The sequence below is a fragment of the Helianthus annuus genome, chromosome 6 (genome assembly GCF_002127325.2).
Source record: "Helianthus annuus cultivar XRQ/B chromosome 6, HanXRQr2.0-SUNRISE, whole genome shotgun sequence".
Classification (NCBI taxonomy): domain Eukaryota; kingdom Viridiplantae; phylum Streptophyta; class Magnoliopsida; order Asterales; family Asteraceae; genus Helianthus; species Helianthus annuus.
This window is the reverse complement of record NC_035438.2, coordinates 23,156,910-23,174,859: the sequence shown is the minus strand read 5'-3', so window position 1 is coordinate 23,174,859 and position 17,950 is coordinate 23,156,910. Positions and strand designations below refer to the sequence as shown.

Sequence of the window (17,950 nt, the reverse complement as noted above, 5' to 3'; positions counted from 1 at the left end):
TTTCAGATGTGTCAACAACTGTATTCGGCTGCTCTCAGTCGTTAACAACAAACTTCACCGTGTAATGTCTGCTTTCAACGTGTGTTGATGATGTCGCTTAAAAATTATACAAAGTGATAAGTGTGATCATCAATGAGTATCTCTATACATAAGAGTGTACCAGAAAATAAACGGACACCTTAAAACATTTGGAATATGAAACAATAACCATAAACATAAAATATAACATATCTGGGGTAAATTTGATCTTCGTCTTTTATGTTAATGTAACTTGCAGATTTCGTTTTTTTTCTTAAGATAAATAAGTACAAAAAGCATCCCCAAAGCTCGTATGTTGTCACCCTTTCGTCCTTTGATCTAATGGACTTTAGATTCATCCGTTAATTGAGGTTGCAATGCACATGGTTTGAATGACTATTTATATATTTTAGTATTTTAGTAAATATAACAATTTTAAGATTTGTGAATAGTTCTTTTTTATTAGAAAACATGGCCTTGAAATTTTTTATTAATTTGTTTGGTTTAAATCTTTATAATGAATTTTACATATATGTTGTTTTTCTTTAATAACATACAACATTTTCGTCCACTCCGAATCTATCGATGAGACATGCTTATTAGTGACTACGTTTCGGCATATTTTTTTTTGAAACCGAGCACGTCTACATTTCAAGGTAAACTTTATTTGAAACCGAGCCAGGTCAGTATGATATATTTTTGCTGCTTTATTTTAAAATACGCTTTCGTATTTTTAACATTCATGTTTACGACACGACATTTTTCTTGAATTTCAAATGTACCATTGTGTCATACTTTTTGTATCTACGTTTCGATCACTTTCATTTTTCTAAACATTCATTTTTTACAAATGACGCAATTTTTTCGTCATTTTAGAATATACCTTAGCAGCGTGATTTTGTATCTGCGTTTCCATGTTCAAAACTAAACTGCCGCAGAGCGCAGTATATTCTACTAGTTTAATTCAAACATCATACTTATATTAGATAAATATTAATGAGATGGTTGACTATGTTCTATTTGAACCCCAACTCTGTCTATTCCTAACCCCTTCTTGTTCATCACTTTGGCGAGCAAATCAATCAATCCACACCCAGAGTTATAAAAGTTATTGATAAGGCATGAAATGTTGAATGTAGGCATGCCTTACCTTTATCCCAATGATAGTGGTATTGCTTCCTGTAAGACTCCGCCCCTAAAAACATATCTGGACATAAGAGTCAAATAAAAGCATACTTATGCGATAGCTACTCAAAGAACAATAGAAAAACATATTGTCTTAAAGATATAGATTTATCACTATGTTTAGAGGTTAAAAAGTATTTATTTATTTAAAATTTTATACTTATATGAGACGTCCCATCATATGTATCCGCGACGATAAACACGTGCGTGTATCCTCCCTCCCTCTCTCCCTCCATCCAGAATGGTGTGATGAATCCTATCCCATCACCACTTCCAAAACTACAACATAATAATAAGCCACGTCGGACGGCTCCTTTCTCTTCTCTTCTCTTCTCCCTCACACACACACACACATTCAATGTCGATCCTCCCTCCTTCCTCCACCACCCTCTCCTTCTGCACCATCAACCCCAGGGTTTACCTTCATTCCTCTCATGCTCGCTCGCTTTTCTGCCGCTTTCCGGTGCTTTCTTCAGCAGCCGGAGGAAGCATGGTCAACTCTTCATCGTCCTCAATTCTACCGCCCCTCCTTGTTTCTACCGAAGTTCGGCAGTCTCCTACATTTCTAGATGCTCGTTCTCAACAAGGTATGTTATTCTGTGTTTGCTTTTCAATTCGTTTGAATTTTAAATTAGCTTTACAATTTGAACCTGACTACAAATTCTGCAGATGAGTGGAAGTTCAGTATCTTCCTTCATCCTTTGAAGATAACACTCAACTTTTGTATCTGTAGAGTTGTTGACCGTAATATGCCAGATTCAAATTCGGCATATTTAGTTTTGATTAACATCCTGTGACTGTACATAGTTATTTATGAAATTTAGATGGAAATATACTTGATTTCCCCTTAAATTATGATTTTCAATTACACTACATGGTACGGCCTGGAAAGACGGCATGAACCGTCATGTGGCAGCCACGTCACCACCTTTCAAAAGGTGGTGTGGTGCCAAAAACGCGGGTGGGATGGGAGGCGTGGTGTGACACGCGACGCGACATACACTTTTTATATTTATCTTATATTTTAAAAACAAAGAAAATCAATAAAGAAGCCTCCACGTAGCCCAGAACATTGCCTCCATGCCGGTGAGATTTCTACCGCCCCTATCACCACGCCACCACACCATATGGTCTTACATTGACCTTAATTGTAGTGTTCTATTATTATATTGGTTTAAAAAAAGCGAGAAACGCACAAAAGCTACAAGGTCTAAGAGCTTGTGTAGTGGGGCGCTATATGCCATCATAAAGCCCCTATAAAGTCCCAAACACCATTACAGGGGGCTTTATGAGATAAAAGATGGTGGGTGGCGCTATATATATAGCGCTTGATGGGGGGGAGGATTTCAAAAATGGACCAATAAAAAAAAGCAAGTGTTTTTTAATTAATTAATAAAATTTAAAATTAATAATTAGGTAATGATAGGTAGGGGCTTTATGACTACGGGCTCTAGTGATATAACGCCCCATAAAGCCCCTGTGTGACGTGGCACGACACGTGTCGCATAACGCCCCACAAGGGGCTTTATGACTACGGATGGCCTAAAACTGAGATGCGAAGCGCCAAACCCAAAAGCGGACCCTAGGTGTAAATTATTATATAACTTATTTATATATTTCCTATAGGTTTTTATCATCATTTACCCAATATTTAATACAATAAGCTTATTTATGTTTTAATATTGAAATTAAATACATGTACAACATTCTGCCGCGCAAAAATGTTAAAAATACATGTGGCTCGCACCTCAGGGTCAACGTTTTGCCAAACAAACATGCCTCAGCCAAGTTGCGCTTCTTGGAAAACATACGACTCGCGTAGGCTAGGCTGAAGCGCTGAGGCCTGTGAATTATGGCGCCTCACGCCTGGGCGCACTTTTATAAATCAAGATCATGATTTTCTTTTGTGGAAAATAATCACTATTTGTTGACAGAAGTTCTTGAATCATAGATATTGTGGTCATTTAAGTCTCGTATAAAACTTCATTCATTGTAATTATGTTTTCAGCAATTATAGCCTGACTTAAAATACCCTTATTGTACTTTCTAACATTGAGGAGTTTCTAATGATCATATGAACAATCTTAAGCGCATTCTTTATTGTAATGCATGTGGCACGATCTTATTTCATAAAATTTGAATTAAATTATCTAGAGATGTTATTCCTGGCAGATCTGCTTTCTGGAATTCAAAAGGAGATGGAGACTGGAACTCTGCCAAAACCTGTTGCTCAATTGATGGAGGAGCTGTATCTGAATTACAGAAACGCAGTAAATTGTTTTTATTGGGCTCATTTAGTTGTTCCGTACGTCTTTGGGGTGGCTTTTTCTTATTTGCATGTGGAAAGAATTATATAATTATGTGTGTAGTACCGAAAGGGTATACTAATGATCATACTCAACGGCATACTGCCACCATATATTATATATAACGTCAACATTTGCAATTTCAAGAAAATATTCCAGTGAGCCTCGACTTTCTCTATTTTTCAGGTTTTCCAAAGTGGAAATCCTCACGCAGAAGAAATTGTCCTGTCAAACATGAGTGTAGCATTGGATCGTATTTTGTTGGATGTGAAGGTTTGACTAACTGATGCATACTGATATGTCCAGCTTGCAGTTATTATACCGAATCAACTAAGTCATTTTTTGTCGGAATGTTGTAATTGATTTTGCAGGAACCGTTTGAATTCTCACCATATCATGAGGCTATCCGAGAACCTTTTAACTACTATATGTTTGTTCAAAATTACATCCGTCCTTTAATCAACTTCAGGTTAGTTAACCATCTTAATAACCAAGTTAATGACTTCTTGTTGGCGTTCTAACCATGGTTCGTTTATCTTGTTAGGGAGTCATATGTTGGCAACGTTTCTCTTTTCCACGAGATGGAAGAACAACTCAAGAAGGTGCCAGATTGTCATAATCATCTTTAGTTTAAGCAATTCTCTGCGAAAAAAGGAACCTTTTTGATAAAAAAAAATCATATTTATATAACTGCAACTTATTATACTTGTTCTTGCTTAACATTATTTCTTTTCCTTTTCTTCTTTTATTAGATCTTGCTATGTCAAGAGTCTAATATTTGCATTTCTTTACCACTAATAAGGGCGAAAACGTGATTTTGATCTCAAACCACCAAACTGAAGCAGATCCAGTTATCATTTCCTTGCTGCTTGAAACCACAAGTCCTCATATTTCTGAAACTGCAGTAAGTTTGATATATTTTAAACCCGCGTGTCCTATATATATTAACGAGCCCACTTGAAAACTGTAATGCAGATCTATGTGGCAGGTGATAGAGTTGTTACAGATCCCCTTTGCAAGCCCTTCAGCATGGGCAGGTATATACTTTTTTTTTCCGGTTATAACAACAATTCTTTTCTGCAATCTTTCCCCTAATTTTTTTAATGTAATTCACACTTTTTAACCATATATGTTTTTTTAGGAATTTGTTATGTGTGTATTCAAAAAAACATATGAATGACGTTCCTGAGCTTGCTGAGATGAAAAGGAGAGCAAACACAAGAAGTTTAAAGGAGATGGCTTTGCTTTTGAGGTATCATGCTATTATAGCTCAATGAGTAAAATGCCATTTTCGTCCCTGAGATTTGGCCAGTTTTGCGACTTTCGTCCTGAGGTTTGTTTTTCCGCATCTGGATCCAAAAGGTTTGAGATCTTGCCATTTTCATCCTGCTCGTTGAATCCATCTATTTTTCTCCGTTGAGTCAGGGGTATTTCCGTCTTTTTTGTTAACTTTAATGGGCAATTCGGTCTTTTTTCACTTTAGGAAGGGTATTTTGAATACTTTTACATTATGCTAAATGCTTGTACATAAAGTGAAAAAGACCGAATTGCCCTTTAGGTTAACAAAAAAAGACGAAAACACCCCTGACTTAACGGAGAAAACGGATGGAGTTAACAAGCAGGATGAAAATGGCAAGATTTCAAACCTTTTGTATCCAGATGTGAAAAAACAAACCTCTGGACGAAAGTCGCAAAACTGGCCAAACCTCAAGGACGAAAATGGCATTTTTCTTTATATTTGAAGCACTCTTTTACCTGTTTTACCCTCCCAGATGCCGGGCTTTATCTCGTATTGATACTTCTAAAGTCACTCTACATGCTTTGCCGTACTAAATGGTGTCATCACATTATCTTATCAATCTTGTCTGTTCATAATTAGGGGTGGATCTAAGCTAATATGGATTGCAGCAAGTGGCGGCAGGGACAGGCCCGATCCAATCACAAATCAGTGGTCTCCGGTAAGATATTTCGTTGTAAATGGACGCCACAAAAGAACCACCTTTGACAATACTGTTGACAATTCTGTATAAACATAGAATTAGTGTTTTTTAATTGCTTGATGTATAGGCGCCATTTGATGCCTCTGCCGTGGACAACATGAGAAGACTTGTGGAGCATGCTGGTGTGCCGGGCCATATATATCCTCTATCCCTATTATGTTATGACATCATGCCCCCTCCTCCCCAGGTATCTTTCCGATTCATATGTTTTTTTTACTAGCAACTCCATTTACTCTTGTTTTCAAAATGCATTCCAACAGGTTGAGATAGAAATTGGAGAGAGACGGGTGATCTCGTTTCATGGCGCCGGATTATCAGTCGCTCCCAAAATCGATTTCAACGAAATTACCGCCTCCTGTGGAGGCCCTGACGAGGTCCGTATTACATAAGTTTATAAGCCTTGGTTTCGAGTTGATATGATTTCATAAGAAGATAATAATGTTTCAAATGTGTATTATTGCAGGCCAAGGAAGCTTATTCACGAGCACTTTATGATTCTGTCTGTCGGCAATATAACGTGTTAAAAACCGCCATACATGGAGCACAAGGCTCAGACGCATCAACCACAAGTGTCTCACTGACTCAACCCTGGCAATTACTCAACTAGATTGCACTTTCACTTGTGAGTTGATCGTTTTACATATGGCAAAACTAACTTCAAGAAATTTGCATAGATTGATCGTTTTACAATTTTACTTGCAGGTGGCAAAATGGCATGACAGAAGAATGTATTTCTATGGTGTTGTTTCAAATGCAGGTGTATATAATCTACAGAAGAAGCAGGTGAAAGCAATACAGGTTTCCATCATCTTTAAGGTATGCATGGTGGTGTACAGTTTCTGTTACAAATTATTAATGTTGCATTTCTCACCCATTTCATTCATAGATTATAAACATGGTTGGTTATAAAGGTAGCTCTGAATTTTAGATGTGTTCCTTTTCCCCTCTCTCACACGCCGGTTAGCACATTGTCATGGACAGATTGGTGTAATTTCTCTTAGTTGCAAGTTCAAGTATATTTGTTCTTTGTTGATGTTAGTTTCATCATTCTGACCATTGAATCCTGAGAAACACATGTACTTGTTGCATTAAAGGGCGATACATGAGATGATTATGTAACCGCCTAACTACCCCTTTCTCTCTCTGACTACATGTAATCAGCATTACCGCTATGTATAGGTAATTAAGTGCTCATTGCGCTTCATTGTTTAAAATTGGTTATGTATTGAGCGATTCTTCACGTATAGATGCCCCTACCTCCTAAAAATATATCTCTTAATTGATAATGTTTATTACTAAAGTTTAATTCTCTTAAATTTCATTTATACATGTGGAAAAATAGGTGTGGCAGTTCCCAGTGGTGAAGCTTGAGATTTCCGACGGGGGGTCGAAAACGTATATACCCAAAAATTTCTATAGAACCAGGGGGTCGAAACGTATATACCCAAAAATTTCTATACGAAAACCACATATATTATTACACTACTGAGCGAATAGTTCGGGGGGTCAGACGCTCCCCCGGCCCCTTCTAACCTGCGCCAATGGTAGTTCCCATTCTAATGTCAATAAGGTACACTAGTCCAACACGTTTAGGCAAAAAAGTTGTCAAAACAAACCAATTCCCATTCATGCTATTCTTGGACTTTAGGCAAAACCAACTAAACACAAGTTGTCAAAACAAACCAATTCCCATTCCTGCTATTCTTGGACTTAGTTTTGAATCATAATAAAATAATAATTTATAAAGATGATTCAATGAGCAACATATAATTAAAATTGAATTCAATTTTGCTCAACTTATAAACTATCAAAACAATGTTTGATATTGATGGAGTTGACATCCTCGTCAAATATAATGTTTGATATTGATGGAGTTGACATCCTCGTCAAATATCCATGTAAAAATGGGTGAAATTGTCAATTTCTAATCTGGATTTTCAAACATAATAATTTTTTGTTTTTTGATTCTAAACAAAGTCTCATAATCAAATATTTGTAATTTGAAGTCCACGAATTTGTTTAAAATCAATTATAAACGTTAATTGGCAGTGTAATAGTTACATTTGTGGGGATGGTAGATAGAAGGTTGACTATTTTGTTAACATGCAGTACCACACTACCACCTAATCACTTTTTGTTGAATAAAAATTTATATCACCTTGACACATTATATATTTAAAAAGGGGGCCAATTTCATCACTTTTGAACACTTGAAACGTTATTTTATCAAGTTTAAATATTGTGACGTCTTATCATAACAACTTTCTGAAAATTTCTTTGGTGGTGAGATGTTCAAATATAGCACGCAAATGTTTAGATTTTTTTTTCAATTTAATAAATAATTTATTTTAATAATATAAATATATAAAAAAATACCAACTAAATCTGAACATCATTATTATAAAATTAAATATTCTAGTATATATGTTTAAGGTTAAGTTAGAGCTTAATATCTAGAACTAACCAACAAGATCTTATGCTATATATAATTAAACTTATTACCTAGCCAGGTGAACGTTAGATTTTCTAATTAAGTTGATATCAAATGGCTAAATTACCCTAACAATAAAATAATAATAAAATTAGAAAACTCATAACCCCATTACAACTCGTGAGAAAAATCTCACTAGGGACTTGTGATATTTCTATGATTGAAAATCCAGAATTTTCTAAGGAAAAATCAGCCTTAAAGAGCGTCTTTAAGCTGAGAAAATTTTTTGGAATCCCGAGTATGCGATCTGAATTTTTAGCGGAGTGTGACAATAAGCTAAGACCATGTGTAGTAACATAATGCCCCCACCATGGGGCATTATCCGACATGTGGCAGTCCAGTCAGCGTTGGGGTATTATAGCAAAAGTGGCGTAGTGGAAATAATGCCCTTCCAATCATTAAACAAAAAAAAAAAACCAAACTAAATTCTCATTGGCTAGTAAAAACCAAGTCAACCCATCACAAACCAAAAGTGGCGTTTTAATAAACACGCCTAAGCAATTTTTTTTGAAAAATAATGCCCCATAACGCTTAGTGTAATGGTGTTGGGGGCGTTTTTTTTCAACTTTTTTCAAAAATCACGCCCCACTACGGGTGGTCTAACTAAGGGGCTGTCTGTTTAGCTCTTAATGAGTCTCTTAATGGTTCAGACCTCTTACTGATTCAACATTTAATGGTTCAGACTGTTTGTTTCGCGAGCAGATGTCTGAATGGTTTAGACATTTGCCTCTGAATGGTTAAGTTTTATACTGAGTATAAATGGTTAAGACCTCTAATCTGAATTGGTCAGACATTTGCCTCTGAACAGTTAAGCATTATACTGTCTCTTAATGGTTCAGACCTCTTATTGGTTCAGCACTTAATGGGTCAGATCTCTTACTGATTCAGCACTTAACCATCCAGAAGTTGCCAAACAGCCCCTAAGTTAAAAAAAAATAAATAAAGAGGATAACTTTTTTTTAATCAAATTCTTTTGTACAATTGTTAGGGTGAGCGGAGTGGAGCTCGGTGAGAGGTGGTAAACCTCTTTACCAAAACGGTAAACCACCGCCAACAAAGCCTTTACCGATTTTGGTTGAGGAATTCGGTGAACCTTCACCGATTCGGTGAGAGGGGGGGGGGAGATGGGTGTGTGGTGGGATCCATTCCTTCTCAATCAATCACACATTTTTTCCTTTTTTTTAAAATAGTTTACCTAAACCCCATTAGGTAAACCACCGCCAATGTTTTTGAGCATTAGGTAACTTATTTAGATGAATTGACATGGCAATATGTGATTGGGTGAATCAGGAGTTTACCTATTTGGAATAGGTAACCACTCCCTTCACCCTTAAATGGATCCGTACGAATCTTAAAACTCAATGAGCACTCAATTGTGTGATGACACATAGAAACCTACATAGAGGTTTATAAAAGTTTACAACCTTACAACCTATGTAGGTATGTTCAGGCTAGTGGGTGTGAGATTATGTTGAGGGTTATGGAATGCCACGAGAGGCATGGTAATGGTGGTACATCGTCTCCTCCTTTGCCATGCGTGGAAAGCATGGATATATCCATGCTCAACACGGTCCACTTTTCCGAAAGTTGAGGCATTTGATAGGTTGCTGAGAAGAGGACCATCACTACACCATATAGTGTGGTGATGGAGGATGGAGTGATGTGGTGATGACGTGAAGGGTGATGATGGTGATAAAAATAAGAAAAACAAACTCTTTATTAAAATAAGTGAAACTCCTAATAAAAATATAATTATTAAAAATAAGGAGAACTCATAATAAAAAATATATTAAAAATAAGGAAAACTCTTAATAAAAAAAATATAAACATCACACTTAATGTTTAGAAATAAAACTGATAAAGTGGATTATAAAGTATTATAGACTAATGTTGGGATTTTTTGTGTTTATCTTTGTAAACAATAAAAGCTTTCAAATTATGTCTTATCTAACTATCTCACAAATTTTGTTTGTTATTATACCATTAATATACCCATTCATCGGACGGATCTAGAACTAGTTAAATAGGTTAGAGACGCGTAGTATATATATTTTAACAAGTGAAATTGAAATTTAAAAAATAAAAAATCAAGTCACTAACCTACTCACTCATAAACGGACTTTAAGTTTTAGCAATTTGTAATTTGTAACGATTAATCACTTAAATTCAATGTTTTAAAAACTGGTTTTTAAGTCATACCGGGTTGGGCTCTAAAATGGTTAAACGGTTGAACCGGGTTGTTTTGGGCGGTTGAACCGGGTTACTAGTTAACTCTGTAAATTCCATAAAATACAAATTCATCTAAAAAACAATCAAATCTCAACTTGGATTTATTGTAAACTATTAAGCATTTTAAAAATATTTTTATTAGTTATAAACAATATTGCATTGTACGAGGTGAGTAACAATTTGAACAACAATGAAATCTAAATATTAATAAAAGACTACAAATAATGCCACGTGACATTCTCTCCTTCAACCACATAAAAATATTTATATTTATTTAATTAATATATTTCTTTTAATAATAGTATCCAATATATATAAATATCACTTATCTTTATCTTTATCTTTATCTTTATTTTAATATTAATAAATCCAATTAATAATATTATAAATATCTAAATCTAATATCTAATAAATTATTAATATCCTTTGTTTTAGACCCTTTGTTTTTTACTTATTAATAATATTACCCAAAACTTTTATAATTTTGCAATTTAGACCCTTTGTTTTTTTTTCTACTTATTAACCTAAAGCTTTTCATTTTTTCTAGTTTAACCCCAACTCTTTTTAATTTTCAATTTTGTTCCACCATACTTTTCATCATTCCCAAGTTTTTCGTTTCATTCTAAATTTTGTGAGTTAACGCACCGCAACGTGCGTGTGGGGTTCAACATTTTTCGTATATTTGTCCCGTTTGGCCTGTCAAAACACATCTATTTTTCTCCGTTTGACACGTTCGTCGCAACGCACTAGTTTTGGACTAACTTAGTTATTTTTTCTATGTTTTACGTTTCGATTTAGTTTCTCTATAACGAGCGTGCGTAATTCAAAGATTTTACGTCTGCTTTTCGCTCGGTTTTATTTTTTTTCTTTTTTATTTATTTTGTTTTTACGAGTTTTCCGGTGTTTGTGATCGCTGATAATGGTATAGCACTGATACTACTTGACACAGTTTTACGACAACCGCTGCAACGCAGGGGCTTAATACTAGTATTGTAATAGAAGACACTATGTTAATTACCGGAAATATAGAAGATCAATATTACCTTAATATCTTATTTTATTAAAATTAAAAAATCAAATCTTAAGAGAACCGGATTTACCGCCGGTACATAAGACATACCGTATTCGGATTTTACCGGCCTTTATCGTATCGAACTCGTGTCTGATATTCGGTTTAACCAGCCAGTTCATACCAGTATTTAAAACATTCCTTAAATTAATACAAATAAAAATGCAATTCGGCCAAAAGGTGATATTGCTGGGTCGGCACAGTTGCCGGGATATTTCAAATACTTTAAACAACGGGAAACCAACAATTTTTAAACCCGCGTGGGGTGGCCCACATTTATTTTTGCCCGTTGTTTTCCCATTCATTTCGCCTAAAAAGGAAAGACCAGACGAGGGCAGTTTGGGTATTCACATGGTCCTGTCCTTTATTGTCCAAGACTGGGTTTGTTTGAATACCTTCGTGTATGGATTTAGGGTACCGTTGTTGCCCATTCAATTATTGGCTTTCTCAATTTAATACCAACATTTATAAAACAATAATGAAGTCACACTATTCATGTTTCTATTTTACAAATGTTATATAAGATTTTTATTAAAATGCTATACATAAATGCTATATATAGTTTGGGCCTTTTATGCTAAATATAAGTATCATTTAGTGAGCTTTTCGTGTTGTTTAATTTTTAGAGCAATTACATGTAAACATATATATCATGTTTAACATAAAAATTATATTAATATCAAAGCTACATTCAAAAAGTCATACTTACTTATTTCTTTAGATACAATATGGCTTTTATTCAAGTCCCAGTCGATACTCAAACAAGCGTAAAATTATGACTGACTCCCACAATATTATTGATCAAGAAAACTACTAAAAAAACTTGATTACAATTCATAATACCCTAACTTGGTATTTATTATCTAACCTAAACACGTTAGCCTAGATCTAATTACAGATTACAACCAACATGTTATAATCCCACTACAATAAGACTAATTTTAACCTACTTGTCAAAATTAGTCCTCCCATATATAGGTATATACACAAATACGAGTCAAAATCGGCCATGTAATTTTGGACTCGTATTGGACAAGTCTTCAACTCCAAACAATTCTTTTCCCTGATTCTTTTAGAACCTATCTTGATATCTAGTTGTGTTTTTCCAACAATTATTTATACTACTATGGGGATGAGTTATGTCTATTATTTAAAACTTCACATACAAATATGTATTATATAGTTATCATAGTTCTCAATATATTTCTCGATTCTAATTTAAACACCCCTACCGTTTTATTTTTCATTATACACTTCACACTCCTTTTCTCATAAACGTGAGAACATGTTACTAAAAAAATCACATATCTAATCAATACTCTGCTAACTAGCGAGGGTAACTGATGTGCGGATGTAAACACGTCATATTATGTATAGTTTGTGTCGGTTTTAAGCGTTTGAGTGTGTTTATTCATAGTGATTTTTGTACTTATTGGTTGTCGGGTTTTTCAGGCTTAACAGCGCTTAAATGCAGTACAATGATCATACAAGCTGGAAAATGGGTGTTACAAGGCAATACGGAGCGAGAAAGCAGTTATGCTGGAAACCATGCTCCCTCGCGCCACGCGAGGGAGGCTATGTGAGGTGTCGCGTGGCGCGACAGATTGAAGTCAACGGAATGGTCAGAACATGCTCCCTCGCGCCACGCGAGGGAGTGAGGAGATTTTGTAGCGTGGCGCGAAAGGGTTACAGCGTGGAAAATTGTGTTTTTAACCTATTTCGAAGAAAACATGAGGGGATTCATTACACAGCCGCCGGAGGACGATTGGGAGCACTTTTGGGCGATTACTTTCCATCATCTTCCATCTTCCAAGCAACTTGTTCATGTTCAATCAATTTCTAACAAATCCTGAAGCAACGATGACCATGATGCGCGGCTAATTCTCTTATAACTTCTACTCGGATGAACTTTTACATTGTTTGGCATTAATTCTTGTTTGCGGATTCGTATAACTAGTACAGCTTGACCACTCGTGTTGGATTCTTGGTAAACGTTTATTGTGTTTGAATTATTTATCATTTATTAAGCGTATTGGCAACTTCCTTGCGTTGTTAGCGGGTTAGTAAATCGGTGGGTAGTTGATACAATTAAACGGGTTATTAGGTTGCATAGTGAATCTTAAAAACTATCCTTGATAACTAATCAGATTCATTAATTCCGAGGCCATGTCTATGTGGTGTTTTGAATCGGTAAACAGGTTTTGATGTTAAACGGGTAATTGGGATTCCAGGTAGAGGTTATTCTTTCTCGTATTGATTACAACTTTATTATTCAGCTTTCTAGTTTTTATAATCAAATTCACAAAACTCCCAATCTAGTTAATTTAGTTCTTAGTTAAAAACGCGACACTGACCACAAATTCCCCATGGATACGATACCCTACTTACGCTATCTACGTAGCTTATTTAGGTTTTTGCATAACCCTTACGACAGTCATCAAAATGGCGCCGTTGCCGGGGAATTCGTGCGCTTAGTGTTAGTTTAGTAGTAGTCGTTTCTTTTATTGTTTTTGAAAAAAATCATAAAAACCCAAAAATATTTCTTTTTGTTTATTTTTGTCTTGTTCGGTATTACGCTTCGTTTTCTTGTTTCCTTGTGTGCAGGTGATCTTTTTGCATGCATACTCGGTTTTCAGGAAGATCTTCCCCGCTCTTGTTTGATCCCGAAATTGAAAAGACCGCACGCCAAAACCTGCTTCTTCGTTCAGCTTTGAAGGGAAAAGCAATTCAAGACACCATGAATCCTTCAGAAAACTAATCCACCCCATAACAACCAACACCACAACAAACATCGACCACTGAAGTGCCACCAATACCACCTCCATTTACATCTGAACCACAACAACAAACCACACCCAATGCACCATCAGCAAGCACAACCACCCAACCAACCTCTGCTCCAACTGGAGAGTTTTATTTTGTTGGTGGACCACTTTATTCTCTAGAAAGCCGATTACCACCACAGCCCGAGCCGTTGCGGGCCACGAATCAACCGAATTTAATACCACACCCGAACCGGTCGGGTGCTATGTTTGAGCGAGTGGACAATAGGGCGAGAACAGAGACATGGGATGATGGTTATGGAGACGAGGAGTGGGGGATAAATGAGGGGTATATGGGGTATCCAGGTGGGTTTCAATATCAGGCACTTAATCGTAATCAGCCGTTGTATCAGCAACAGAGGCAGCCACGGGGAGTAGATGCTTATCAGACCCCGCCACAGGTTCATAAGGCACCGGTTGCACCTCGCCAAAGACAAAGAGACCCTCGATTTCCAGATCCGAATATTCGAGGAGTTGAGAGCCATTTTAGGCCGCACATTGCTGAGCATGCATCCCCGATAGTGATGCCAGTAGCACCGGGTAATGTGGAACGTTCGTTTGAAGCAAAACCACATATTCTGAACATGCTACCTACCTTTCACGGGAAAGGTACTGAAGAGCCATATGCACACATAGCAGATTTTGAGGCAGTGTGTGGTATGATTGCTGGACACGGTTTTACGCCAGATCAGGTTAAGTTGGTATTGTTTCAGTTTTCATTAAAGGATGTTGCGAGGGATTGGTTTACATCGTTTCCATATGCTAGCATTTATACATGGCAAGAGCTGCAGCAACAATTTTTGGATGAGTACTATACCCCGCAAAGAACTAAAACGGGGAGATTAGCAATTAGAGAGTTCCAACAATTACCGGGTGAACTTCTTTACGAGGCTTGGAAACGGTTCAATCAATTGATCCGTAATTGTCCTCACCACGGTATTCAAAGATGGGAGTTGATTACCGCATTCCACGATGGGATTTCCAATGAGGATAGACGGGATATTAAGGCTATCACTGGGGGTACATTTTTGAAAAATCATGTGGATGTAGATTGGGATTACTTGGATATTGTTGCAGCAGATTCGAAGAGGCAGGCACAGTCGGATAGGAATAAAAAGTATCCAATTGTGGCACCATCAAGTGCGGGAGCTTCTAATGCAAGGGTTGCTCAGCTAGAGAGAGAAAAGGAGGCATTGGAACGCCAGTTAGCGAAATTTCGAGGTTTGGGCGAACGGGATGCAGTGCATGTGGCGCAAACCTTTCCGGTTTGTGATTCATGTGGAGATTTGGGACATACGTTGGATGCATGCCCGGGTCAGTTTGTAGCGGCTGAGGAGGACGTGAACATGGTTTATGGAGAGCAAAGGAATTATGATATGAATTCAAACACATATCATCCAGGTTTGCGTAATCATCCAAACTTTTGGTACAGTAATACTAATCAATTGAATCCTCATTTTCAGGTACCGAATCAAGAAAGCCAGCCGTATCAGAACCGTCAATCGAATTATAATCAGAATTACCCTCAAGGAAATTACAACAAGGGCAACCAAAGAAGTTATCAGCAACAACAGGAGCAGGGCAAGGCAAATACTTCAAACGAGGAGGTTTCCAATCGGGAGATTATGGAAATGTTGAAGCAAATGAAAAAAGACCCAGAAGTGCAAGCTAAATCTCATCAAGCATTGGAAAAGCAAGTCGCCCAACTGGCGACCGAGATGGCACAAGGGAGAAAAGATTCGAGTCGATTGCCTAGTGATACCACGAAGTATCCACAGCATCAAGGGAGTTCGTCTAATGCCAGAATTAATCAGGTAAGTATTCTTCGTTCTGGGAAAGTTTATGATAATCAGGTTGGGACTCCTCCACAGTTGGTTGAAGGTGTTGTGGAGGAGGTTGATGAGGAAAACGAGTCCGATGCGGAGCCGGGACCTATTAGCCCTAAAAAGAATAAAAAAGAAAATCTCGAAAATAATAGGGTGATAGATACTGAACCGGGTGACAAAAAGGAGAAGGGTATGGAGGGTAATACCGTACCATTTCCTAAGGCTTTAATTAATCCCGAAACAAAAGTTGTTAATAAACGGGGCCCACAACAGGATGAGATGTGGGAAGTTTTTAAACAGGTGAAAATTAATCTTCCGTTACTAGACGCAATCAAGCAGGTTCTGGCATATGCAAAATATTTGAAAGAGCTTTGCACCCAAAAACGGCACAACAAATTTCCGAAAAAGATAGCTTTAACCGAAAAAGTTAGTGCCGTTTTGTCGGGTGATCTTCCACCAAAGCTCCGAGATCCAGGTGCTCCTCTAATCCCCATTCAAGTGGGTGAATTTAAGATGAGTCGAGCCTTGCTGGATTTGGGAGCAAGTGTTAGCATCTTACCGGGAAGTTTATACGATCAATACGACTTCGGACCATTGAAACAAGCCGACACCACCGTGGTGTTGGCCGACTTGACGTTAAAACTACCCCGGGGGATCTTACGTGATGTCATTGTCAAAGTTGACGAGTTTTATTACCCGGTTGACTTTTTGGTTTTAGACTACGTGCAAATTGAAAATACTAAACAACCTAATGTCATACTTGGTAGACCATTTTTAGCAACCGCTAATGCACTAATCGATTGTAGAAATGGTACGGTTGACATCACGTTTGGAAATCGTAAGGTCCGATTAAATGCTTTTGCCCGTGCATCTGATTCTCTAGTCAATGATGAATGCTTCATGGCGGACATTATTGACGGGTGTTATCCTCACGAAAGTGGGGAATGCACTATAGAGACGTGTTTTGTTTGTGACAGGATTTGGCAGAAATAGAGGTGGAATTGGAATACGCGGAAGAAGAGTTGGAGGTGATGGCTGCTAAGGAATTGAAGCCGACTTGGACACATCAAGTCGAGAATTTACCGGATCATATTGACACTCAATTGAAGCCATCACTTGAATCACCTCCACAAGTCGAGTTAAAGACATTGCCAAAGCATTTGAAGTATGCTTTCGTTGGCGACAACATCACCCTACCGGTAATTATCGCTTCCAATTTATCACCTGAACAAGAAAAAGCTTTAATGGAAGTGTTAATAGCCAACCGGGCCGCAATTGGGTGGACAATCGCTGATCTCAAGGGGATTAGTCCATCCATTGTTATGCATAAGATCATCACTGAGGAGGGAGCAAAACCGGCTCGAGATGCTCAACGAAGATTGAACCCAAACATGCGGGAAATTGTGGAAAAGGAAGTCTTAAAGTGGTTGGATGCAGGGATCATCTATCCCATATCGGATAGTACTTGGGTGAGTCCGACACAGACGGTGCCTAAAAAGGCGGGCATCCAGATTGTTACAGGTGAAGACGGTAAGGAAGTGGCCACCCGGCCGGTAACCGGGTGGAGAATTTGCATAGATTATAGAAAGTTGAATGGTGCAACTTCAAAGGATCACTTCCCACTTCCTTTTATTGATCAGATTGTGGAAAAGCTCGCAGGTCAGAAATTTTACTGTTTTCTTGATGGTTATTCAGGTTATAATCAGATTGCTATTCATCCTGATGATCAACAAAAGACTACGTTTACCTGTCCTTACGGTACTTTTGCGTTTAGGCGAATGCCGTTTGGACTGTGTAATGCCCCGGCCACCTTCCAAAGGTGTATGATGAGTATCTTTTCAGATATGGTCGGGGAGTCTTTGGAAATTTTTATGGATGATTTTTCAATCTTTGGCACATCTTTTGAGGCCTGTTTGGAACAATTATCACGAGTGCTAAAAAGATGTGTTGAAACAAACCTGGTATTAAGTTGGGAAAAGAGCCACTTTATGGTTCAGGAAGGCA

The 17,950-nt window shown here is 37.3% G+C and overlaps 2 protein-coding genes across 5 annotated transcripts; both read left to right on the top strand.

Annotated features, from left to right (window-relative positions):
• The first annotated feature begins 1,299 nt into the window (after positions 1 to 1,299).
• Positions 1,300 to 6,662, top strand: LOC110865002 (glycerol-3-phosphate acyltransferase, chloroplastic). Of its 4 annotated transcripts, XR_004860299.1 has the most exons (14): positions 1,400 to 1,790; positions 3,376 to 3,508; positions 3,696 to 3,782; positions 3,881 to 3,978; positions 4,054 to 4,111; positions 4,312 to 4,413; positions 4,485 to 4,546; positions 4,651 to 4,761; positions 5,389 to 5,467; positions 5,577 to 5,696; positions 5,770 to 5,883; positions 5,973 to 6,131; positions 6,212 to 6,325; positions 6,396 to 6,662. XR_004860299.1 is itself a non-coding variant. In XM_022114183.2 (13 exons), the coding sequence occupies exons 1-12, from the start codon at positions 1,562 to 1,564 to the stop codon at positions 6,114 to 6,116; spliced, it is 1,302 nt and encodes a 433-aa protein (XP_021969875.1). In that variant the 5' UTR covers positions 1,400 to 1,561; the 3' UTR covers positions 6,117 to 6,131; positions 6,212 to 6,440. The 4 variants fall into 4 exon arrangements, 2 of the variants coding, with proteins under 2 accessions (XP_021969875.1, XP_021969874.1); XR_004860300.1 differs by having other exon boundaries at positions 1,300 to 1,790; positions 5,780 to 5,883; positions 6,212 to 6,436; XM_022114183.2 differs by having other exon boundaries at positions 3,376 to 3,473; positions 6,212 to 6,440.
• A 7,664-nt stretch (positions 6,663 to 14,326) lies between these two features.
• LOC110944531 lies at positions 14,327 to 16,939 on the top strand. The gene has a single exon (XM_022186191.1). The coding sequence runs from the start codon at positions 14,327 to 14,329 to the stop codon at positions 16,937 to 16,939; it is 2,613 nt and encodes an 870-aa protein (XP_022041883.1).
• Positions 16,940 to 17,950: the final 1,011 nt, after the last annotated feature.

Excerpts from the sequence above, each read along its gene's own strand:
- LOC110865002 (XM_022114182.2), top strand. The coding sequence starts at position 1,453 with ATGAATCCTATCCCATCACCACTTCCAAAACTACAACATAATAATAAG. Across the intron at positions 5,468-5,576 it reads TCACAAATCAGTGGTCTCCG|GCGCCATTTGATGCCTCTGC; the intron begins GTAAGATATTTC and ends CTTGATGTATAG. Across the intron at positions 5,697-5,769 it reads TCATGCCCCCTCCTCCCCAG|GTTGAGATAGAAATTGGAGA; the intron begins GTATCTTTCCGA and ends GCATTCCAACAG.
- LOC110944531 (XM_022186191.1), top strand. The coding sequence starts at position 14,327 with ATGTTTGAGCGAGTGGACAATAGGGCGAGAACAGAGACATGGGATGAT.